General features: G+C 36.3%; 1 protein-coding gene across 6 annotated transcripts in view; it reads left to right on the top strand.

Moving 5' to 3' along the window:
- The window catches only part of ZNF143 (zinc finger protein 143), a 39,302-nt gene extending 18,664 nt beyond the window's left edge, over window positions 1–20,638 (top strand). For 5 of the 6 annotated variants that reach the window (XM_051621115.1, XM_051621111.1, XM_051621114.1 and 2 more), the window contains 10 exons: window positions 480–554; window positions 4,935–5,054; window positions 5,799–5,874; window positions 8,035–8,160; window positions 11,109–11,288; window positions 12,371–12,598; window positions 13,846–13,994; window positions 15,687–15,848; window positions 16,679–16,825; window positions 19,892–20,638. In XM_051621115.1, coding sequence (XP_051477075.1) covers window positions 480–554; window positions 4,935–5,054; window positions 5,799–5,874; window positions 8,035–8,160; window positions 11,109–11,288; window positions 12,371–12,598; window positions 13,846–13,994; window positions 15,687–15,848; window positions 16,679–16,825; window positions 19,892–19,975 — 1,347 coding nt within the window. In that variant the 3' untranslated portion in view covers window positions 19,976–20,638. The remainder of the gene's footprint in view (window positions 1–479; window positions 555–4,934; window positions 5,055–5,798; window positions 5,875–8,034; window positions 8,161–11,108; window positions 11,289–12,370; window positions 12,599–13,845; window positions 13,995–15,686; window positions 15,849–16,678; window positions 16,826–19,891) is intronic. The other variant, XM_051621116.1, reaches the window with a different exon arrangement.
- Window positions 20,639–23,008: the final 2,370 nt, after the last annotated feature.

The following is a 23,008-nucleotide window of genomic DNA, read 5'->3' as shown; positions in this document are numbered from 1 at the left end:
CCAGTCTTTGCTTAGTTGTTGTAATTTTACTATTTCAAATTGAGATGTAACACACCATCTTAGGTTTTGATTCCAAAGGAGTTGTGCTGTTTGAAACAAGTAAATTCTGCTTAACAGGGAGTGAGAGATATATCCTTATTTTAAGAGAAGTAAACATGTTATTTTTTTCTGTCAGAACTCAGCATTATTAAATTTATTAATGTAATACTTTTGTCAGTCAATTTAACATACTTGATTCTTGTAGTCTTTCCTACCTTGTTTTAAAGACACCTTTGAGATGCTCACTTTACCTGTTCTGTAACACATGCTAGAAGTGGTAATTTTCATGTAAGCTAATGTAGTATAAGATAACCATGTTTCAAGAGGGAGCTAGAGAGCTACGAAATAATAAGACCTCAGGAGCTGTCTGTAACCCTCTGTTTTTCAGATTAATAAAAATAACCTGTAAATGTTTTTCCCATTTCAACTTTGTTTTTCAGGTGTCTATTGATGGAAATGATAGTGTTAGTGGTACAGGAATGATAGGTGAAAATGAACAAGAGAAAAAAATGCAGGTATGTAGCCCAATAAAAATTAATTAAATGTATCTATTTATTCTGTCTTCTCAGCAACATGCATGATCAGTAGTCCTGTGTAGCCATGAACTAGGCTGCTGCTACCATTCAGAAATTTTAGATCTCAAACTTTTACAGATAGGTCATATTTCTCACTTTATACAAGGTCCTTTGACAGGATTTAAAAAATATATTCTAATACTTACAGATTTCTGTGTTTTTTCTGTTAAAAGGTAATTTAAAATTAAGTTGGATTTCTAAGATTTTTTTCAGGCTGACCCAAGAATTTAATCAGTAGTGTGAAAGTATTTCAGAAGTTCTTTTCTAGAGAATGAACTGACATTTATAGTCCTTAAAGCAGAAGGAGTGCTGACTCAGTTAATGAATTCTTGTCTTCTCAAGAGAGATAATTCCAGACATATGTTTGGAACCATTCTGTCAGTGGTGACTTATTTTGATTCCAGTTGCTCTGTTAGAGTCCCTGACTTTCACTGCAGGTTTTGTAAGAAAGCAGTAGATAAGAGCATTGCTCGTTGTGAATGCTTGAAGAGGCAGAAAAATACTTCAATTTCTTTTTCTGTATTTATGTTGTTAGTGTCTAGAATTACAGAAACCTTTTCTGTATAAAAACAGTATCTTAAAAATTCAAAGGGCAATGGAAAATACAGATGCAACTTATAAAATCTCAAGCTTTTTTGCCTGGGATTCATAAAATTATATAAGGAGAGTGGCATTTGTCATTATAACATAATTTATTAAAGGAAAACACAAAGCAAAACACGTTCTGGGCTTCAAAGAATTACAGCCAATGACAAAAGAATAATAAAACCTCTATACCCTCTAATGTTCAAATGACAAAATAAAAAATTGAAAAGTCAATGCATTGGTTTATGCAGAAAGATTTGGTCAGAGAAGCCTTGTTTTTCCTGTTTGTTTGATTTAAGAGATAATGAACTGGACAAGAAGGAAAAGTATTTTCCAAGGTAAAATACTGTGAAAGGAAGAATCACAGGCTCACCTCTGACAGTTACCTTAAAATTCCCTATTCTTAATTTTCTTTAAAAGCTCAGTTCCACAATATTTAAAGCCACAGACACTCCACTGTTGCCTCTGTGGCATGACACTGAAAAGAGGGAACAGCTGATACATGCGTTATGCATGGTATTGGAAAATATTCCATAAAATAAAATAAAGAAATTTAGAGGGTTTGCACACATGTAGCTTGAAATAGGGATGCAACTCCAACAAAAGGCAAAATTCAAGGAAGAGTAAGGTAGATCTTTTTTGGTTTTACCTGGAAATAAGAGCCTCTTAAGTAAAATTACCTTTAACCAGTGTCATTACATGTTGATTTCAGCATCAGCCCCAAAGCAAAGTGAATCTGGAGGTTGTTTTATCTTATGCTTGTATGCCAACATATGCACCATATGGAAATGTGCCAGTCTTACGGAGCAGCATACGTTCCAAATAAAAAAAGATCTGGTATTTCAAAAGGTATTGAAGCTTAGTCGCAAATTCAGACCCTTATTAGGTGACTTCAGTTGGCTAATTGAAGGGTCCCAAAGCTATCAATTAGCTGTGAAAATCTTAACCGTGTTTCTGCCTTGATTTAAGTAGATACCTACTTGTCTTGATTTAAGTAGATACCTACTTGTAATACATTCTGAAATAATATATTATTTGGAATATATTAGTCTCATATCTAGATACAGTGTTAAATAAGTGTATATTTAAAAACGTTTTAAGTTCACAGGTAACACAAGACAAGAACAGATGTCATGCTGTTAAGCAGTCATTCAGTCTTGCATGTGGTTGGGTTTTTCACCAAAGAAAAAAGCATAGAACCTCTTTGTGATTTCTACTTGTGAAAACAAAAGACTGGATGTGCCCAAATGGATATCACATGCTATTTCCTTTCAAACCTGTCATGCCCATCTGTTCATAATAAAAGCAGAATCAAATGACTGAAGTTTGTACACATACCATACAAAACAATGAGATCTTTGGTACCTTTGTTGTTCTCCTGTGTTACCTGTCTGAATTCAGGATGCAGTTGTGATTTTTTTTTTTTTAATTTTGTCTATCTAAATGTATTTTGAAGTACACAATTCCTCTCAACAAGTTTCACATTGTTATAAAGGTGCTTTATTTGCTCTGTTCTTCTGATTTTGTGCCTCTTAACATCTGAAGTTTTTTTAGTTTTTTTAGAATGTGTTATCTATTAAGCACAGTAATTTTAATACTATGTATGTCCTTGTTGAATGATAATACTGAGTTCTTAATAATCCTCAAGTCATACCAACTAATGTATTGTGAAGAAACACATGCTTCTGCAAACAGTTATCTGAACAAACAAATGCTTGTGATGTTCAACTGATTTTTTTTTTTTAAGTGCTCAATTTTATTCCCACCTCCTTCTTTGTATCAATCTTAATCTGGGTAAAATTATGTCTGGTTATTTCCTTACAGACATTAGCACATTGATTATAGAACTTATTCAATTTTCTTTTGAACTTTGACATACTTTAGCTTTATAGCAGATCTTAGGAACTATATACATATTTTTATATGCTGAAACAATGAAAAATACTAGCAAGTTTACTGATAGAGAAAACAAATCAATGCCTAAGGGCAGGTGCTCAGCCAAGCGTTGTCTCCTTGATCCCTAATGTATTAAAGTGACTTTTGTGATTCATATTATACGTTAAACAATAGTAATGGGTTTCTTGATTCATGAGGTTATGTTTTTCTGCATGATTCCAGGGAAGCTTTTTGAAGTGGTGGAGTTGTACATTTTAGTTGATTAAAAATTTAATGTTCAGCTTTGCTTCTTTAGTCTTAAGAACAGCCTGAAGGTAACAGGGGGTACCCTCCCTGAAGAATTCATAGGCAAGTTGTTCTCAGTCAAATATATGACCTATCTGAAGGAGGAATTAGAGGTCTCTGTGCAGTTGCAGGGGTACAGTGTCATTGAGATGAGGGCAATGTAGTAGGATAGGTCAGATGACTAGGGTGCTGCAATGCATGGATACAGGCTCTTTAGTTAGGCTCGGTGGGGAAAGAGAGGAGGAGCTGCCCTTCGTGTGAGAGAACAGCAGGGCTCTGCTTTGGGCTGGGGGATGAGCCAGTCAAGAGCTGATGGGTCAGAATTAGCTGACAGACCAGCGTGGGTGGTGGTGTGGTGGCTGTCTGCTACATAGTGCCTGATTGGGAGGATGATGAGGCCTTCTTCAGACAACTGGAAGAAGTCTTGTTGACAGGCCCAGGTCCTCCTGAGGAATTTTAACCACCTTGGTATCAGGTGGAAGAGCATCACAACAGGGCACATGAAGTCCAGGAAGTTTCTGGAGTTCAGAGATGGCATCTGGCAACTTAAAGCAGGTTACTGAGCAGCTGGTGAGGTGAGGCACTTTTCTGGACTTCCCTTCAGGAGTCTCCATCCTTAGAGATACCCAGAACACATCTGTATATTGCTTTGAGCAACCTACTACAGCGGACACTGCTTTGAGTGGGGGTGGTGGACTAGAAGATCTCCAGAGGTGCCCACCCACCTCATCCATTCTATGAAATGTTCTTTTGACAACTCAGAATAGATTTGGATCCATAAGAAAAAGTGGGTGGTTTAAAAGAAGGATAGACCTTTTAAAATAGTCTCTATTACTTTACATCAAGTTGTATAATAATGTTTACATTTGGGCTTCTGCCTCTTTCTTCAGTCTGTATTCATGTTTCTTGTGTATTAGTGTATGAATAAGCCTTTAAAAGGGGTTTAAGTTGCATCACAAAGCTCTTCTGCATATTTTCCTGTTATACCATGCCAAAAAGGAGAGTGGAACCTAGCTCAATTGCTCCAATTAGTTTGATCAAAACACATGCACCACTGACTAAGTAAAAAGTGCTTTCCTGAATTTTCAAAAAGTGTTAATTATAAGTGCATTTAATTATTGCTTCTTGGCCTTTGCATTAACTGATCTTTGAAGTTGGTCTGATTTGTGCCTAATCTCCCTTAGGAACAGATGCAGTTCCTTAAGTGTAATCTAAGCCTCTTGTGTCTACTAATTTGGTCATCTTTCCATTGGACTTATATTTAAATTTTTTTTGTTGTTATTTGGCTAATTAATGTATGGTTTTAAATTTCCTAGCTACATGTGAGTATGTTTAACAGTTGCTCTTTTTCCTTTAATCAGAATGTATGCTTTCTAGGTTTTTTTTTTTGTTTATTTACTGAGGACTGAGAAATTCATGGCATAGCAAACAAAGACAGGAGAAACCTGTCAGAATCAGCTCTGGCTTGATAGCAAAATGAAGTGTCTGACTTTTCCGATCCATTGTGGCAGGGATTTTTAATGTGGTTTATTTTTGTTTTGTTTTAAATTTAAGATTGTTTTGCAAGGACATGGAACAAGAGTGACTGCAAAATCTCAGCAGAGTGGAGAGAAAGCCTTTCGCTGTGATTATGATGGCTGTGGAAAACTGTACACAACAGCTCACCATCTTAAGGTGATGAGATATCAAAAGAGCATTGTTATTTTGATATTTTTAATTTTTTTTGACAGATTATGTGGTTGAAAGTAACAGAAATTAAGACAGCCAGTTGCAGTGGTGCTGTTTTGTCAAATGTTTAATGCATTCATTTTACAGTAATTGGTTGTCCCAGGTGCTCAGCTGATCTGGCTTGGTGTTCTGGGTAGAAGCAGGTGTGGGACTGTGTTAGGCTCCTATATTGCCAGCATGTAAGAAATCTCTTGTTGAGATAGTTTCTACCAGCAGTGTCACAGAAATTCTGAAATCCAGCGTTCACTTTATCTACTTTATGTGTATGCATGATCATGCAAAAATGCCAAGTTCTGAAAGATTTTACCATCATAATCCAGCATTCAAAGTGAAAGCTAGAGCATCCTTTCTTTACAGGTGGTAAATCCTTAATTATTTTCCTTTTTTAAATTAAGTAGAAGAATTACTGAAACAGTAAGGGTGCAAGGCTATTTGCTTTCCAGTGACAGGGACAATCATTTCCATAGTCCTGCTGGCCACACTATTGCTGATACAAGCCAGGATGCTTTAGGCTACCTGGGCACACTGCTGGCTCATATTCAGCCCATTATCAACCAATACCCCCAGGTTCTTTTCCACCAGGCAAAGTTTAGGAGAAATGTCATTACCATATTTCATTTTTTTCTTAATCACAGATGATGTAATCAGACACAACATTAAATTAAGGCAATGTATTGCATGTCTTGACAGGTGCATGAAAGGTCACACACAGGAGACAGACCGTATCAGTGTGAACATCCTGGATGTGGCAAAGCATTTGCAACAGGTAATCTTTCATAGACTAGCTCCTGCTTGTTAGTGTCTTTCTCTGTATAAAGGAAGTTTTTTGTATTGCCTTTTAATACTGCCTTCTTTACAATGAAGTAAAGAACTTGGTTGGGACAACTGAAAAAAAAAATCATTTCAGCTAGTATAGTATAGAAAGAACAGAGATTTTACTCTTAGTTACTGAAGGAGGAATAAGGTGAAACACTTGACACTTTCCTTACTCTCCACATCATACTACAGGTAGATTTTATGTTGAAAAAATAGTCTTTATGAACGTAAAACTAATAGTATGAGTTAAATGAGGTGATAATAAGAAGCTGAACCTATTGGCTAGAGGTAAATACCTGATCTTCTGTTCCAAATTTGAAAGGAGCTTTGATGGAAGATGCTGTTTTAAGTGTTCTTTATTGAACTTTTATCAGAGTGACATGTCACACCTAAGTGCATTCTACATTTCATAGAGACTACGCTGTTCATAAATGATGGTCTTCTCCCTGAGATTTTAATTTGATTGTGCAAAATGCAATTACGAAGAATGAAACATGAAAGAAAGTGAAAGAGCAAAACTTTTTTCATATTTTATTCTATTACTTTGAATGTAAATTAGTATGATGCTTAGAAAAGTTAGGCTGTAATGAAAAAAACCAACAAAGGTGGTTTTAAAATAACTTCATCTAATATGTTAAATACTGTTTCTTTGAACAGAAACAAGTAAAATGTTGATGAGAAAGGTCAAAAGGAAAACAACCACACTTAAAGGGTTGCACCTAAGTGTAATGGCATAGTGTTTGTAAAAGGATTTTAAAACTACATAATTAAATATTCTTTCATTGCAACAGACTGATCTATGGCTATAAGCAACTGTCTATCAATACCATTTTTTTGGTCAGAGCCCTGGTACCACTTTGGCTCAGTAATCCTTGCCTTTGATAAAACTAATTTTATGTACTCAATGCTCTTGATTTAAATATCAAGAACTCTCCTGGGTTGGATCATGAAATCAAATTGATTTTAGATGTAAAAATGTATTATGCTCAGCTTGGTAGACATGCTTTGGGTTTTTAAAAACATCAAGAATAGAAATTTCAGCTGTTTTAGGGAGAACACACTGTGAAACTAAAGCAGATACCATCTGCTTACAGACTGTTACTTTATTTTCTATAAATAAATACGTCATTTGTGGACACAAGTAAAATTCAAGTTCATTTTCTAAAAGGACTGTTTCAGGGTGTGGGAAATGGTTCTTCTTCTTCCCCACATAAGTCTAAACAAAATGCCTTTTAAGCCAGCAAAGGCCTTCTGCTGATTGTACCCAGCTAACGACCAAAAGCAGGCCTGCTGCTCAAGGACAAACAAAAGCAAAACAACAGGTGCGATACAAGGCAGGAAGGAAGGGCAACAAGTTATGCATTGCCCCTACTGGTTACTGCCCTAACTAGGGACTCATGGATGCCAGTTGGCTCTGGACAGTGACACTGGCTGGACAGGGGGGTCACGAGGGTATACAAAGGTGGCAAGTTTTTTAGTCATGACCTTTCCACAAAGTGCAGAAAGGAAAATCTTGGTAAAATGCATTTTGCAAAATAATTTACAGAGGGCCTTATCCAAAGCTTGCATTAGACTGATAAAGTTTTAATGATTATGAGTTCCTAAAAGTAATCTTAAAGGTAATGAGTATCCATGACTGCTATCAGTTATACCCATAAAATAGAGTTTAGAGCCTGGCTAGCAGTAGAGCTTTTACTGCTGGCTTCATTAATGGTACTGATTTTTGTATGAGCGAAAAATTAAATGTCATTTTTATTACAGTAGTGATAAGAAAGAAAAAGCAGATCGAATAGAGAGCTTAAAGCTTCCTCAGAAGACTGAATAAATATTTGTCCACGTTATAATCATTGCAGTTTATCCTTTTGAAGGGAAGGAGAAGTGTTTTGGGAGTGTACTTTCTTCATAAATGAAGGATGAAAGAATTCCTGAACATTATCTAGAGTTCTGCTGCTTTGTATGTAGAATGAAGAGCTTGTGAAGAGTGAAAGAGCAAATTTTACTCATCAGGGAACTTCCTGATTGGAATGACAAGCACAACTTTTGATGGTGATGGTCTATGAGTATCCTAATTTTGTGCTTATACTATTCTAACATCCTCTTTGATTTTCAGGTTATGGGTTGAAAAGTCATGTCCGAACACACACGGGTGAAAAGCCTTATCGGTGCACGGAAGAAAATTGCACCAAATCATTCAAGACTTCAGGAGACCTGCAGAAACATATCCGAACCCACACAGGTACCAGTACCACCACTTTTTGTTGTTGTTGATTTGTTAATTCATTTAGGGGGATTATTTTTTTCTCTTTGGTCATTCTGTGACTTTATACTTATGAAATCAGCCTGTGTATATTCGCTTTCTGAAGCCCAGTGAGCTCACCAGCTTTTCAGCATGGTAAGCATTTACTGCAAATCCAGCTTGCTTTTCTTGGAAAAGCACTTAAGCATTCACACTGCTATTGCAAATGCACTAACTTTAGCAGTGCATCACTTACATTGTCACTGAGTCACTTGGTGCCTTTACAGTTTCATTTGCAGCTGTAACAGAACAAGGCACTTTTCCTCAATATGACTTGCCTTTTAGAAATGACATCAGTGTGCTTAAGTTTTGGTGCTTTAAGATAATTTGCATGCCAGCTTCACAAAGGTTGATAGTTCTGAGTTTGTTGTTAACATTATTTCCCTTCTCTTCCTGCAGCAAAAAAAATTATCAAAAAGATCAGAGAAAACCAACTGTTACTAAAATTTCCTAATGCATAAAAAAACCCTTAACATTTTGTATGTAAAAAAGATTCATTTGAAAGCCAAAACACAAATAATTTCTAGACAGCATACTCTATGCTCAGCAAAACTCTACCCCTACACACCCATGCAAACAAGTTTGCACCATGTTTTTCTTGTTCTTGAGATCTCCAAAACCAAGAAAAAAACCCTTAAACATAGGAAGACTAATCAATCACTTACTAGCCTAGTGCATTTACTTGCCTGCTTAGAACACTGCCAAGTTTTCCCACTGAACTTTCTGAATCTTAAGACAGTAAAAAAGAACAAAAGAACTAGTTTTTTCTCAGGTTTAAAAGGGAGGGGTTAGGAGGCAATAGAAATTATAAAAACTCAATATTACATTGATATAATTTTGCTTTCCTGGACATTTGTATTCAAAGACAGTCTATTTGGATTTGTATTATGATGTTACATCAGTCATCAGGATGAAAATGTAGATGTGACATCTGTTTTCAGCTGTAGAAGAGAACCGATTGACATTATTGTAGTACATCAAGTACAGACTATGAACTGATTTATGTAGTACGGACAACAACCTGATTAGCTGTAGACTGTTGTCTTTACTTCTCTATGGCCATAGAGTTTGTATGGTAATTTAATTGCTTTAATCTAATTTAGCAGTTGAGACAAAAGACTTGAGCCAGCCTATATAACCATTTACCCATTTGAACGATATTATTAATACAATAATAGACTCCTAACAGTCCAGAGACTGGAGTTCAGGGATGTAATTCTTTAGATTTAAGAATAGTTGGAGGAAGCAGATGAAAATTGCACCAAGTCTTTGTGCAGACGTGTGGAGCAGTGTATGCTCATACCCTGCACAAGCTGCAACAGTGCACCTGATAGAGGCAAGTCTGGGCTCTGCCAACTCTCTCCCGTGGCTCTGAAAACTTTTTGTTCCTTTGTCACCCAGAGCAGGATTAGTGCTCTCAATTTTCTGCTTGTTTTGGCCAAAAGTGATTTTTCCCTCTCAGTGGCAGTCCAGTCTCAATTTCTGTTACCATCAAATGCTTGCCTCGGCTTCCTGCGTGACTCCCCAGGCATACAATCTGGTGTCAGAAAAGCTGGTGTGGATGGTTCCCCGTAGCTGCTGTGGGGTAGCGCTTGAAGGCTTCTGACTTGCTTTGCATTCCTAGTGTTAGGAAATCTCAGTCACCTGGAAACAGGTCGCTTTTCTAACAGGTACATTAGAAACTTAAAAGGCTGGCTTCACCAACCGGTCGGATGACATTCCTCTGGGCATTCTTTAAGAGCGATCTCTTGTGGTTTCTAATGCAGGGTCTGTTGTTGGGCGGGGTCGACTCTGCAACCCTGATCTTTTCAGGCGTGATTTGCGGTTCTGTGCTGAAGCAAGGATTAGGGGAGCCATGGTAACACAACACTGAGGCAGTGTACGCTTAATACACACTCTGCCTTGGCAGGAAGCTGAAAAACCTTCCCGAAACAGCTGCCCTGAGGAGTGAATTATAGTTTCCTCTGCCAAGGAGCTAACTTCTTTGGAGTTTCGTGGTATTAATGTCTCTAGGACAGTTTTTTGTATCTGTCTCTAAGTACTTAATGTTGTATCCGTAGTGGTAATCTGCCCTCTCTTGCTCTCAGATTCTTCTCTTTGGTAAGCAGCAAAGTGGGTGGAATGTACTTAGCTTTGGGAAATGTGAGCTTCAACTGGACAGTATGTTGGTGGCTCACTCGTCTCCAAAGTTAACCCCCTTCGTTGTCTGTGTGATTTGATAGATCTGAAAGATCTGGGGTATTGGGGTACTAGACAGGGCTTAGCCTTATCTAGTGTGCCTGGTGAGATGTTTTGGTGCAGTCGTGTAAGTCATTGTGCTTAAACCTGTGTTACATGAATAGTCTTATTTTAAAAACCTGTATTTACAGTTGCTTCGGTTCTGGGGTTTGAAACTTCAGGGCTGACTCCCTTTAAAAAGTTGGTTCTTCTCATGTAAGGCTTTCTATAATGAGTTTTACTAATCCATTTGTATCTTGGTTATTTGCTGAATCATGAAGGTGTGTCATTTTATAAATTACAACTGACAAATGTACAAATGGTACACTACACTTGTGTTGGATAATGTATGTATTAATTCAGGAGACTGTTAAATATATGTTAGAATACGGATAATGTGGAAGCATCTGAGTCTTATTTATACATCATAAAGTACTAATCTAAATGCTTCATAATTTAGCTTACAGATTGTATTATTTAATTGACTTTTGCCAGCTTTGGCTGTAGAACACTCCACAGTAGCATGTTTGTGATATTTCTGACTGAGGGTCTCAAAGACAGTATTAGATAGCTTTAGATTCTTAGTTTCACTCTAAGTGTAACTTAGGATTTCTGTTCTTTTATAACTTTTATATATGTACCCTTTGTTTTTTTGTTTTGTTTTGTTCCAGGTGAAAGGCCCTTTAAGTGTCCATTTGAAGGATGTGGCAGGTCATTCACAACATCTAATATTAGAAAGGTTCACATCAGGACACATACAGGCGAAAGGCCTTATTACTGTACAGAGCCAGGATGTGGGAGAGCTTTTGCCAGTGCAACTAATTATAAGAATCATGTGAGAATACACACAGGTATATGAGTGGTTTTTTGTATTTTGAAGTGGAATCTGCTTGGAAGAGGCTTTGTCATTCTACTTGTGAACACTGTTTTGGTGCATTGTAATTGGGTACAGCTGTGTTTATGTGACCTGGCATGGTGCTCTTGCTTGGGCCCCATCCTCCTTTCAGCTGATCATAGTTAAACAGTTAGGTTTCCTGCCTTGCTGTCAAGGTAGAATAATTTTGGTTTGGATACAAGTTCTTTAAAATTATTGCAAAACCTTGTCTTCAGTGGACATTGGGCTAAATCCTTAATATGGTTCTGGGGCTTGCCTCCAATGTGAGCTTGACTTTGGCTCACTGTTGTGAGTCTCCTGCCCTGTCATCCCAGCTGTATTTTCCTTGCTGCTAGAGTGGTGGTCAAAACCTTCTTTTTGTTGACTGGAGGTGAAAATACCCAACTTCATTGTCAGGGGTAATCCGCAGAAATAATTGGCACCAATTCAAAGATTCTGAAATGTAAAAGCCAGTCATAGGCATATCATCTTGGTAGGCTTTTCTATTTTATAAAAGTACAAGTTTTACAGAGGTACATTTTGTATCTCAGTTTACTTTTTTAGATTATAATGTAATTTGGACATTTTAAAATTGATTTTTTAATTGAAATAAATTTTTATATGAAACCATAATGATGTAAACATATGCTTCCTGTAGATGTCTTCAGATATTGGACTCAAAAGTAAGGGAAATTTTACCAGTGTATCAACATACCTGATCATTGGGAAAATATGGGGCTTCCAGTAATAAAATAAGAAAATTCTCAATACAGTGCCAAACTGACAACACAGCTTTCAGCCTGTTTCATTGTCATAATGAGAAGGATGTTTCAGACAGAATGACAGGGACAAAAAAGGGCCCAGCTTTTACTGGCAGTAGTTTTTACAGAAGACAGTGAGTGGCTGCATTGATAAAACTTTGTGAGCCTGAGCTTCATTGTTGCCAGTGAAACTGAAGTATGGTTGGTAATGGAAGTGTGTCACTAAATATCAGTTGTTGACAATTTTTTATGTGCATTCTGAATAGAGTTCTCTTTATTCTTTTCTTTTTCCATGTAGGGGAGAAGCCCTACGTCTGTACAGTTCCTGGGTGTGATAAACGTTTTACAGAGTATTCCAGTTTATACAAACATCATGTTGTACATACTCATTCCAAACCATATAACTGTAATCACTGTGGGAAAACATACAAGCAGATATCTACACTTGCTATGCACAAGCGGACAGCACACAATGACACAGAGCCCATTGAAGAAGAACAAGAGGCTTTTTTTGAGCCACCCCCAGGTTAGTTTCAGTCTTTGAATGTGTTGTTGTAAAAATATAAGGTGCGTCATATTTTGATGTTTTTTTTAATAACCAAGGAAATGAAAGCATAGATAAAAACCTGAAGTACTTAATAAAGTTATTTGACTTCTTTATTGGACTTTTTAGTGTGGTAGACAACTTGTAAACAGAAACTGAGAGAGTAACTGCCCAGATCATAAACTCATTTAGAGAAGTCCTGAGGATAAAAGAGGTATTTGAGCTGCAGTCCCAGCAAGCCTGCTATAAACATGAATGTGGGAAGGGACCTTAGAGAATCTAAAATGCTGATGTTCACAACCTACTGGATTTTTCTTAGGGATTTTTCAAAAAGTATGTATAACATCATGGTTGGTGACAGTCTTGTGAAGGAGTAAAGGCACTGCCTTGAGAAATGGAACCTGTCTTTGCAGCACCCTCATACTGGGCTGGTTTTGCTGCAGTTAGTAGCAGTTTCTGTAAGCTGTCCTTGAGACAAAGATGAAAATAAACTCATGTGCTGCTATACTCCTTAGAATGTGATTTTCATGGTATCCTGAGTATTGAATCCTATGAGTATAAAAGATCAGACCAAATGAAGTACTGTGACAGGAGAAACACCACATGTCAGTTTGTGATTTTTAGATGTGACGGAGGATAGGAAACACATGCAAACTGTTCTGGTCAGAAAAGTTGCTTTACTACATGGATGTGGGAAACTCTACTGAATGCCTCAAGCAGATTTGCTATAGTCTAATTCCTCCTTTCAAGGGAATGATAAGATTCATTTGCTGAAGTTAAACATTTATTAAGATTATGAACTTACTTAAATCTTCACACAAAGGCATCACTGTGTTCTTCTGTATGTTTGTTAATTAATAACTCTTTAAAGAGCTGCCAGCTGTGTTTGCATGGAGCCTTTTGTATGGAGAGGTTAACATGTAATGAATGACTTAGAAATGTTTGTCACCATTTTAATATTTTCTTATAAATTAAATGTGTATTTTCTTTGTGTAGTATTGGTGTGTTAAAGCTTACTGCTCAAAGTAAGCAGTTGTTCCCAGAACAACAGACTTTCTGACTTGCTTTTGGTATCTTTCCCTTTATTTTTCTCAACTTCCCACTATAATTTTTCTACTGGAGTGTTTAAAACCTTCAGACCAGGCTGGAACTTCATTGTTGTCATGGGGTCTCTTAGGAGCATTTAAAAGTGTATAAACTATCCTCTTTGCCTTCTTTGTATCAAATAGGTCAAGGTGAAGATGTTCTCAAAGGCTCCCAGATAACATATGTGACTGGTGTAGAGGGAGAAGATGTAATTTCTGCACAGGTTGCTACAGTTACTCAGTCAGGATTAGGTCAACAAGTAGCACTAATATCCCAGGATGGAACCCAACATGTAAGTAACCACAGTGTTGAAGAGCTGGCAAAATATGTTGAGGATTAAGGCAGGTGTTTGCAGATACTCCACGTATGTGCTTTCTAAAATCTTTTAGGATTGTTGATAAATACATGTGTGGGTTTCTTAAGGAAAGAAGCTTCTTTGGAGCTGGGTCAGGCCGTTTTTAGGATTGGGCTTCCTGTGGAATACCTCCATTAAACCACATATTCTGACATCTTAAACTGTATTAATACAAAGATAGATTTTTTTTTTTGTATCCTTACTGTCTTTGTCACTCTTAAAGTAGGCATGGGCTGTTAACAGTTGTTATATATACAGCCTAGTTTCTGAGTTTTCTCAGAACTCCCTGATTATTAATATCTGATGGTTGTCTTCACTGTTGTCTGCAAACACAGTAGGGGGGTGTTGGGGTAGGAAATCTTTCTAGTTCAGGTGCTCACTTCACAAGCAGTTTGGTAGTGTGCAGTTCATACTATTTCCAACAAAAAAGAAGGTAAGGAGTACTTTGATACTGCAGTTGAAAAATGCTACAATATATATTTTTAAGGATTCTCATGAATATATTTTTTAAGGATGTCATATGAAATTGCATTGGAAGGGGATTTCAGCACAACTCTTCTGTTTAGCTATGGCAATAAAGCAAAGGCATATGGGGAAAGTTTATATTTCAGCTGCAAAGGTAACTGAAATGCCAGTAGCATATAAAAGATATCTTCTAAATTCAGATTGGAAATGAAATATTAAAGAGGACTGTTATATTTCCAGCCCTGAACATTGCAGCAGTACTAAGTAACTCACATTTTTACCCTATAAAATGAAGGCCTCCAGAAACCTTGACATGAAATTCCTGCATTTATTTAAATAACCTTTCAGCTTGACTTTAGTTCTGGAATGTTTTATTACCTTGTAAATCAGACATTAAAACATGTATCTGATGTGCTAATGCATTTATACTGGAGACATCAGGCAGTAATTTATATAATTAATTTTTAATGAATTGTTTATTTGTGGTTTAAATTCTAAGCCCTCATAGGCCTTTTTAGTATTGCCATTAAGATAAAAGTAGGTCAGGTGGTACTACCTTGAGTCCTATTGTCTATTGCATAAGGCGCATAGATAATCTATCATGCAGTTATTTGGGATATGATTAACATGGATCTGCAAACTCTGGGGGCAAGTATGCATCCTTTTTTTATTACTGAGAGCCATAATTTAATTTTTGTAAGCAAATAGGTCTGTCTGAAAGGTCATGGAATATCACATCCCAATCAGTAAGATGAATGCAGTAAGGGCTCTTTGTCCAAGATGGGGACTTGGCCAAAGAGGGACAGTGATTCTCAAGGAGTGCATGAGCATGTCGGTCAAGAGGTGGAATAATGGCTGCTAGATCTGTTGGGCAGCATGTTACCAATTTTTCCCTGCCCTTAGGAACAAGTTTCTGTTTTGTTCTGGATTGTTACACAGTTTTGTTTCAGATGAAGAAACTGAAGTAGCAGGGGTATTCCTGTTGAATCCAACTAACAGGAATTTTGTTTGAGAAATGCTGTTACACTCCAAATGCTAATCAGCTTCCCCCCCAAAAAAAAAAAAAACCTTACATGAAAACCTGTTGCCAAAAGCTTGAGACCCAGGTGTGACTTGAGCAGCTATCAAACCTTTTTTTACTTCTGGAATGATTTTGTGTTTCAGGTCAACATATCCCAGGCAGATATGCAGGCCATAGGCAATACTATCACTATGGTAACACAAGATGGCACCACCATCACAGTCCCTGCCCACGACGCTGTCATCTCTTCTGCAGGAACACATTCTGTAGCGATGGTTACTGCAGAAGGCACTGAAGGGCAGCAGGTAAGATACTATGCTGCATACCTGTGTAATGTTTTTTATAAGATTATATAAAATAGTCACTTAAGCCATCACAGTTCTGTCATTCACATAGATTTAACTAAGTACAGCAGTTTTCAACACCTGGCCATAGCATTCCCCTCATGAGAGTATGACGTGTTCTGCTCCACTGCTGTATATCAACATATGGCAGAACATTTTATAAACAATAATTTGGCAGAAAGAAAAGTAAATAGAAAAAATAGGTACCACTCTGGTAATTCATTTAGGTAGATGTAAAATAAGACCTAGAAATGCTGTTTCCCCAGAGTCCCATAGTAGATGAGTGGCAGATCTAAGAAAGGAATCCAGTACAAACTGCAACTTTATCACTTAATATTATGGAACTGTAATTTATTTGGCAGACAGGAAGCACTTCTGTAGGTATATGCTTATGGTATTTTTTAATATACAAATACATAACTTTTTTAGTAGAAATATAGTGATACAGTTTTTATTCTGTAAGTTAAAATACATTCCAGTGTTCTAAAAGCACACCACAGGAAAATTAAGATACTTGTTAATCACCATGCATTGTAGGTATAAATAATCATGAGCTTATAGACACATCTGTTGAACTTCTGTGCAGTTCTGATGCTATTTATATTTTTAGAGCTAATAGATAACTTTGAGAACACAGTGATTGCAACTTTTCGTAAAAAATGTCTCGCACAATAAAATTATGCTCATGAATAATCACAGCTTTGAATTTAACTTTGAAGATAACCATTGTATGAGGACAGTAACAGTAACATATCTGTCATCCAGTTGATTCTCTTCCTTGGGTCTTGAAGGTTGCTATTGTGGCTCAAGACTTAGCAGCATTTCACAGTGCCTCATCAGAAATGGGACACCAGCAACATGGGCACCATTTAGTGACTACAGAAACTAGACCTGTTACATTGTTGGCTACATCCAATGGAACGCAAATTGCAGTACAGGTAAGATGGTGATAAGTGTTTTTTGGAGTGTTTCTTAATTCTAGAGCTAGGCTTCCCTGAAAAAAACAAGTCTATGACCATATGATCTCATACTTAAAATATTGCGTAGGATTAGGAATTTCCAAATCTATTTGTAGAACTTCCAAAAAAGGGGAACTTAGGGGAGAGCCAAACTTCAGGTCACCTGAATTGTTCATGGAGTCCCAGTTTTTTAGCCGAAAAGCACTTTTAATTCATCCTTCAGCATTACCTACAGAGCTGATACATATAAAGCCAGACTCTCAAGGGTAAATTTCTAGGAACTTACACAGGAAAAATTACTGAGTTTATGTTTTTTGAACCTTGAAATGCTAATAATGAAGTGTGAACAGAAAGATTAAACAGTTATATAGAACTATTAATAATAAAAAATCTCTGGAAATATTAACTTTCTGTTTATGTGTCAAACCAGCGCAGTATGAGCAACAGTCTCTGTAAATAGTTCCTCATGTTGTCCAAACACTGTAATGAAAGAGTATCATTTAAATTGGGCTAATTTAAAAGAAGGTGGAAACCAGGCACAAATTAAGCTTTTATGTAGAAAATAACCAAAACTAATATCTAGACAAGTATTTTTGTGAGTAGTTTATTCAGAGGTAAGCTTGGCTGGACTGGAAGGTTAAATGAACCTTGAAGTGCAAACAATGATCAGTATGCTGCCTTGCTCAAACATTAAATTAACTACATGTATATTTTATTTTTGTTATGATGGTAGGTTAATAGTAGCTTTTGGAAATGTTAAATCTGGAGGACTTAGTATTTTTAAAGTTCATCTCTTTAATGACATTTCAGTCAAGGTTCAAATGAATGACTGAAGGATCCTACAGAAATTGCCACTCCAAGGACAGAAGCCAATTCTAAACTCAAAGTAAAAGGAGCTGAATTAGTTTAAATGTTGGGTTCCATACTAGGATCAGTCCTGCAGAGTGCCTAATACTTTTAGTCCTCCTCATAGCCCTCTTGATTCTGTGTTAAACTACGTGCATAATAATAAGTCCAGTGGGAATGTAATGAAGCTACTTTTGTATTCAAATATATTGTGGAATTAGGACTCAACACTGTGTATTTGATCCTGTTCTTGTCTGGGTATCACCGCAACATACGTTTTGTTCTAGAAAACATAGGAAATCATAGGAACCATACATTTAGGTATACAATTAGGAGGAGGATAATTTTCATTAATTTCATTCATAGAGAAAACTCTATGAATTTCAAACGGAGTTGAGTATATACAACTGTCTTGAGTATGGTTTGCATGATGGGCCTTCACTTTGACAAATACCAGTGTGACAGAACATCAAGTGTGGCTATGCAGAGAGGAGATGCTCTGAAGAGTGTCTTAGCAAATCAGTATTAAGTAGTATAAGTCAATATGTGTACTTGGAAGGATCTTGGAAATAGCTTCAAATAGGAAAATAAATGCAAAAAAATGCACTCAGAAATTTCATTTCCAGGCAGTAAAACATACTGTGCAAGTGGAGGTAACAGCAACTTAAGTCAGGTTCTTTCATATTGTTCATATTTACTGAAACTGTTAAGAGATCAAAACCTTTGGGCATTTGAGTCTCAGGATTAATGCTGCAGTCTAAGTGTATGTATGCATGGTATTCTCTGAAGACCTCAGGCAGAAAGGAATTGTGTTAATATCTTCATGCAGAAATCAGGGATTGTTGTTTTCCCCTTTGTTAAATGGGAAATAGCAAATTGCATGCTGACTGGAAGAGCAGTGAAAGTCAAGCAGCTCTTAACTCGGGTCTTTTGAGCTAAGTTGGCAGAAATCAAAACTGCATGTAAGAAAAAGCATAGCAAAAGGCAACAGTTTTCATGAGAGAAAGAAAAAAAGTAACTTGCACCCTCAGCAGTGTGTCCTTTGAATGAAAGACAAACGCAGGCACTCTCTCCATATGCCCCTCTTTTGTTACCAGCAGTGAAGCTTTTGCTGAAGTATCTTTATATTAATTAAAAACTTAAAATATACAATACAAATAGAGAATTCAAAATTAAAATATTATTTATTATTCATGACTATGTGATTTCTTCTAATTTTTATTTTAATCCATTTGGTTTCTAAAGATAAAGCTAGTAGCCTGATTAAAGTCCTAATGAGGGGGTAACAGAGGTCTTCTTGATTTGAGTGGCTCCAGAATGTGAATCCAGTGACTATAAAAGCAAGTCACAAGCAGTATCTAGAACTGTCCCATTAGGTCTGTCCATCTGTCAAATAATCTGGTTTATACTTTTCACAGTCTCATACATCTTTCTCCCAAGCTAGTAGGTAATGACCAGCTTCACATTTTTGTTAGGTTGAGGTTGTCTTCAGTGTTCAAAACACTGGATGTAAGTGCATGGTGTACATATTATGAAGCTCTCTGGATTATTTCCCAAAAATGTGTCAAGTTGTCTTTATTTAGGGTTGGTTGCTTCTGACAGTGCCAGGTACATTGATGGCTTTGTACTTATAACTACAAGATCATTTCCTCTCTAACCAACTGTAGAGTGGAACGTGTAAGGGTAACTGCTGTTTTATACAGTCAGGATTCTGCAATAAGTGTATACTTTTAATATATATTGATGTCATATGGTGATCCAAAGAGCTGACTTTCTGCAAGAGAGTTATGAAAAATGAAGATGTTTGTTTGTTTTACCTATGTTAAAATGTAATTCAACAGCCACTGTGACTTCTGAAAGCCTTATCTTAGTTTTGTTGTATCTGCCAAGTTGAAATATCATCACCTTTTTGTGTCATGAAATAATGTTTACCATGCAGCAGTTCTTTGAAGAAAATTTATTTGGTAGATACATAGACACTGAGTTTAATCTGCTATCAGAAGTTACCTTAACTGTCTTGCTGATTAGATAGCTCCTAGTATAATTACAGAGGTGTGACCCTACTGATCACACTTACTGGTGCTAAAGTATTGATCATATCCAGATATATTGTTTAATCTTTAATTATTAATCTTAATACACAGTGATATCCATATGTAACATTCTGGATTTATTTATGTTTAAATGCATGTGTTTCAGCTTGGAGAACAACAGTCTCTGGAAGAAGCCATTAGAATAGCCTCCAGAATACAACAGGGTGAAACACCAGGGATTGATGATTAACTTCTAGAACTGCTACCAGAACAATAGAGTGAAAGGTATTTTATTTTCAATCAACAAAGGTCCATGCCAGCAGCAACCCATAAGAACTTTGAAGTTCCCCGCTCATTGATACTGTGTACACATTTTATGCAAGAGCGAAGAACGTTTTGTAAGTTTTGTGTACATAACCCTTGGAATGGACTGACATCATCTACTTCCAACCATTGTATATTCAGGACTATGGAATTAGGATTATATAGTAAATTTCTTTGTTATCCTTTCATCAGATTTCAGACTGGTCTACAAGCAAGTCAAATATTAAATAGAAGGATTGGAATTAATTTTTAATGTTATGTACAAATAATGAAGGCATTACTGAAGATTTCAGATGCTTAAAATACTATTAAAAATTATCATTTCAGGAACCCCTACAAGTAATAAAGGTGACAAAGCCTTTTAAAATTGCATTCCATAAATGGAAAAGTTTTTGATTTTGAGCCTACTGTAAATTTTCATATTTTGATTTGTTTCATACAGATTTGAGTACTCTTTAGATGATCACCCCATCTCATTCATTGTAAATACAGACTGTTAATGCTGGAAGTGCTAATTATATTATCTTTAAATTGCATTATGTACAAAGGAGAAACTTTGGTTGTTCAATATTAAAGGAAGTAAATCTAATGATTTTGTTTCTTTATATGTTTTACTTAAGATGTTACTCTCAAATTATTATGCAATAAAATATAGCAAGATTGTATTGTCTAGATAGGATGGTATTGTCATGTGATGTACTGGTTTACTTTTTAATGAGACTGAAGTTCAAATTATTTATTTACGGCCTTGTATAAATTTTTCCAAAGTTTATTTATCGTAAACTTAATTTTTGACATATTAATTTTTATGTTAATCCACGATAGTGTACTAAGTAATTAGTGTTAATAGTTATTTTAAATATTCTAAAACACTACAAGAATGATTAAAATAGTCGATTTTGACTAAGAGGTAAATGACCTGTTTTCAAGAGGAATATTTTCAAATGGTGCAGTTGCAGCATAAGTACAAGTACTAACAGTCTATTTTCAACAGTTCTGAGTGCCTGCTGCTACCATTCAATACCTAGGACACGTTGATAATCAGTGCTTTTGAAAATCAGGACACAAGTTACTAGAAAAAAGGGATTAATTAATGATGATGTAAGTACAATGCTCTTCTCCACTTGTCATTCTGTAAAGGAAACAAATCTGTTGTAGATACATCTAGCACATACAGTAAAAGGTAACTCATTTTTTTTTTATATGAAAAAGTGTCTTTACTCTTGTTTTGTTAGTAAGCTTGTTAAGCAAGTTAAATCTTTTTGGCTTCACGTGAGATTCGGTGCTTGTTTTAGATGAGTGTCAAGAGCACTTCTAACACTGAAGCCTCACGTTTTACCTTCTCAAGGGAGGATTAAACATCTTCTGGTTGAAGTGTTAATCAAGTAATCATTTTATAATTATTATGAGGTACACATTTTTCAGAAAAAAATAAAGTCCATAACTACATACATTGAGGTATCTGACCTCAAAAAGGCCAAGTTTTAATAGAATGGAGCTAATTTATTGTGAATTACTATATCAGTGTGAGTTGCAGCCTTTTATGTTTTTCATACACATGGCCACCTGAAAAGAAGTACAGTGAAAGAATAGTACTGTGGGACAGATGTGGACAAAGACTATTCTCTGGATCCTTTACAAAGTAGAACTTGTAATCACTGAGGTTGTCTGTAACTTTTGTGTAGGATTGAGGCTGCCTGCTCACTTAGGTGCCAGTTTTCCTTAAGTGTTGTAATACTTGCTATCCCATGGAGATAAATGTACTATGCAAGGAGGATTAATTGCCTGTCAACTAGATCAGTTTCTTAGTACTTACACCTTTTAGAAATTAAAGATGTATCATTTGACATGAATGTTGAAGGGTTTTTTCTTTTCTTAAATTTCCTTGCTGATAGTTGCTGGAAACAGTGGCTGGGAAGGGTGGCTTTGACTTAGCAAAGAAGTAACTTAAGTTCTTACTACTTTTCAGTTTCCAGGACATTTTCTGACCACTGTACAAATGTGAGTATTCTTTCCTCTTTTACACTAGTTTGTTTCCTGCAAGGGATTCAGAACTAGCTCAGTCAGTAAAAGCTACAGATTTTTAAAAATTATTTTTCTTACTAGTATCTTACCAGTTACCGTTGCAAAACTCCCAAGTCAAAGGTTGTGCTTCCATGTTGTGCTAGCTACCTCTCTAAAAGAAAACGTATTTGCTGACTAAATAAGCCAGACTGACTTAGACTGCTTAGAGGTTAAAGAGAAGCTGAGGTGATTATACGTGTCTTAGCTGTGAGGCCTGTATTCATGATAGACTTTTTTTCAGAGTGGAGAGACCTGTGTGATTTTTTCCATCTTGCTTCCATTCAGACTGGAGTGGAAAGACGTGTTTTGGTAAGCTGGTGCTGCATGTTGGTATTGGAAGGAGCTGTAGTGGAGATAAGACAGGATGAAACCGGGCTAAATAGGAATATTGGTGAAATGGATTTCGGGAAGAGGAAACAAAGCATATGACAAAAAGGACTGGGTGTTTGAAAGTAGAAATCTGTATCCTTTTCCCCACAGATTTTACTGCTCTTTTAAAAAAATTCTGTCTCAAAAGGAATGCTGTGGCACACTATAAGGAAATAATTTTTAAAAGAGGAATCCTATAAAGGAAAGCAACTCAGTAGATCACTTCCACATAAAAATCATCTTCCACATTTCCAGCATTCCCAGTCACAGTTTTTCTCTCAGATATTAATTCCAGGCTTACAGCAACTCCTCCCTTTAAAGAAGTAAAACCAAAACCTCTCTAGACTGCAATCAACTTTTCCCTCTTAAAAATTCTACAGTTTTTTCACCACTGTGGGCTTTGCTTGTCTTTGCTGTAGTTCAGTGCCTCACCTGATAGTAAAAGGAGAGGCAATTATTTTCGGTGCTCCAGGCTGATGACCTACTGTGCCAGACACTCTACACATAACAATAGGACAGTTTTACC

This window comes from Apus apus, chromosome 5 (assembly GCF_020740795.1).
Source record: "Apus apus isolate bApuApu2 chromosome 5, bApuApu2.pri.cur, whole genome shotgun sequence".
In the NCBI taxonomy this organism is placed as follows: Eukaryota; Metazoa; Chordata; class Aves; order Apodiformes; family Apodidae; genus Apus; species Apus apus.
The sequence above is the reverse complement of the archived record's forward strand: the minus strand, read 5'-3'. Positions and strand labels throughout refer to the sequence as shown.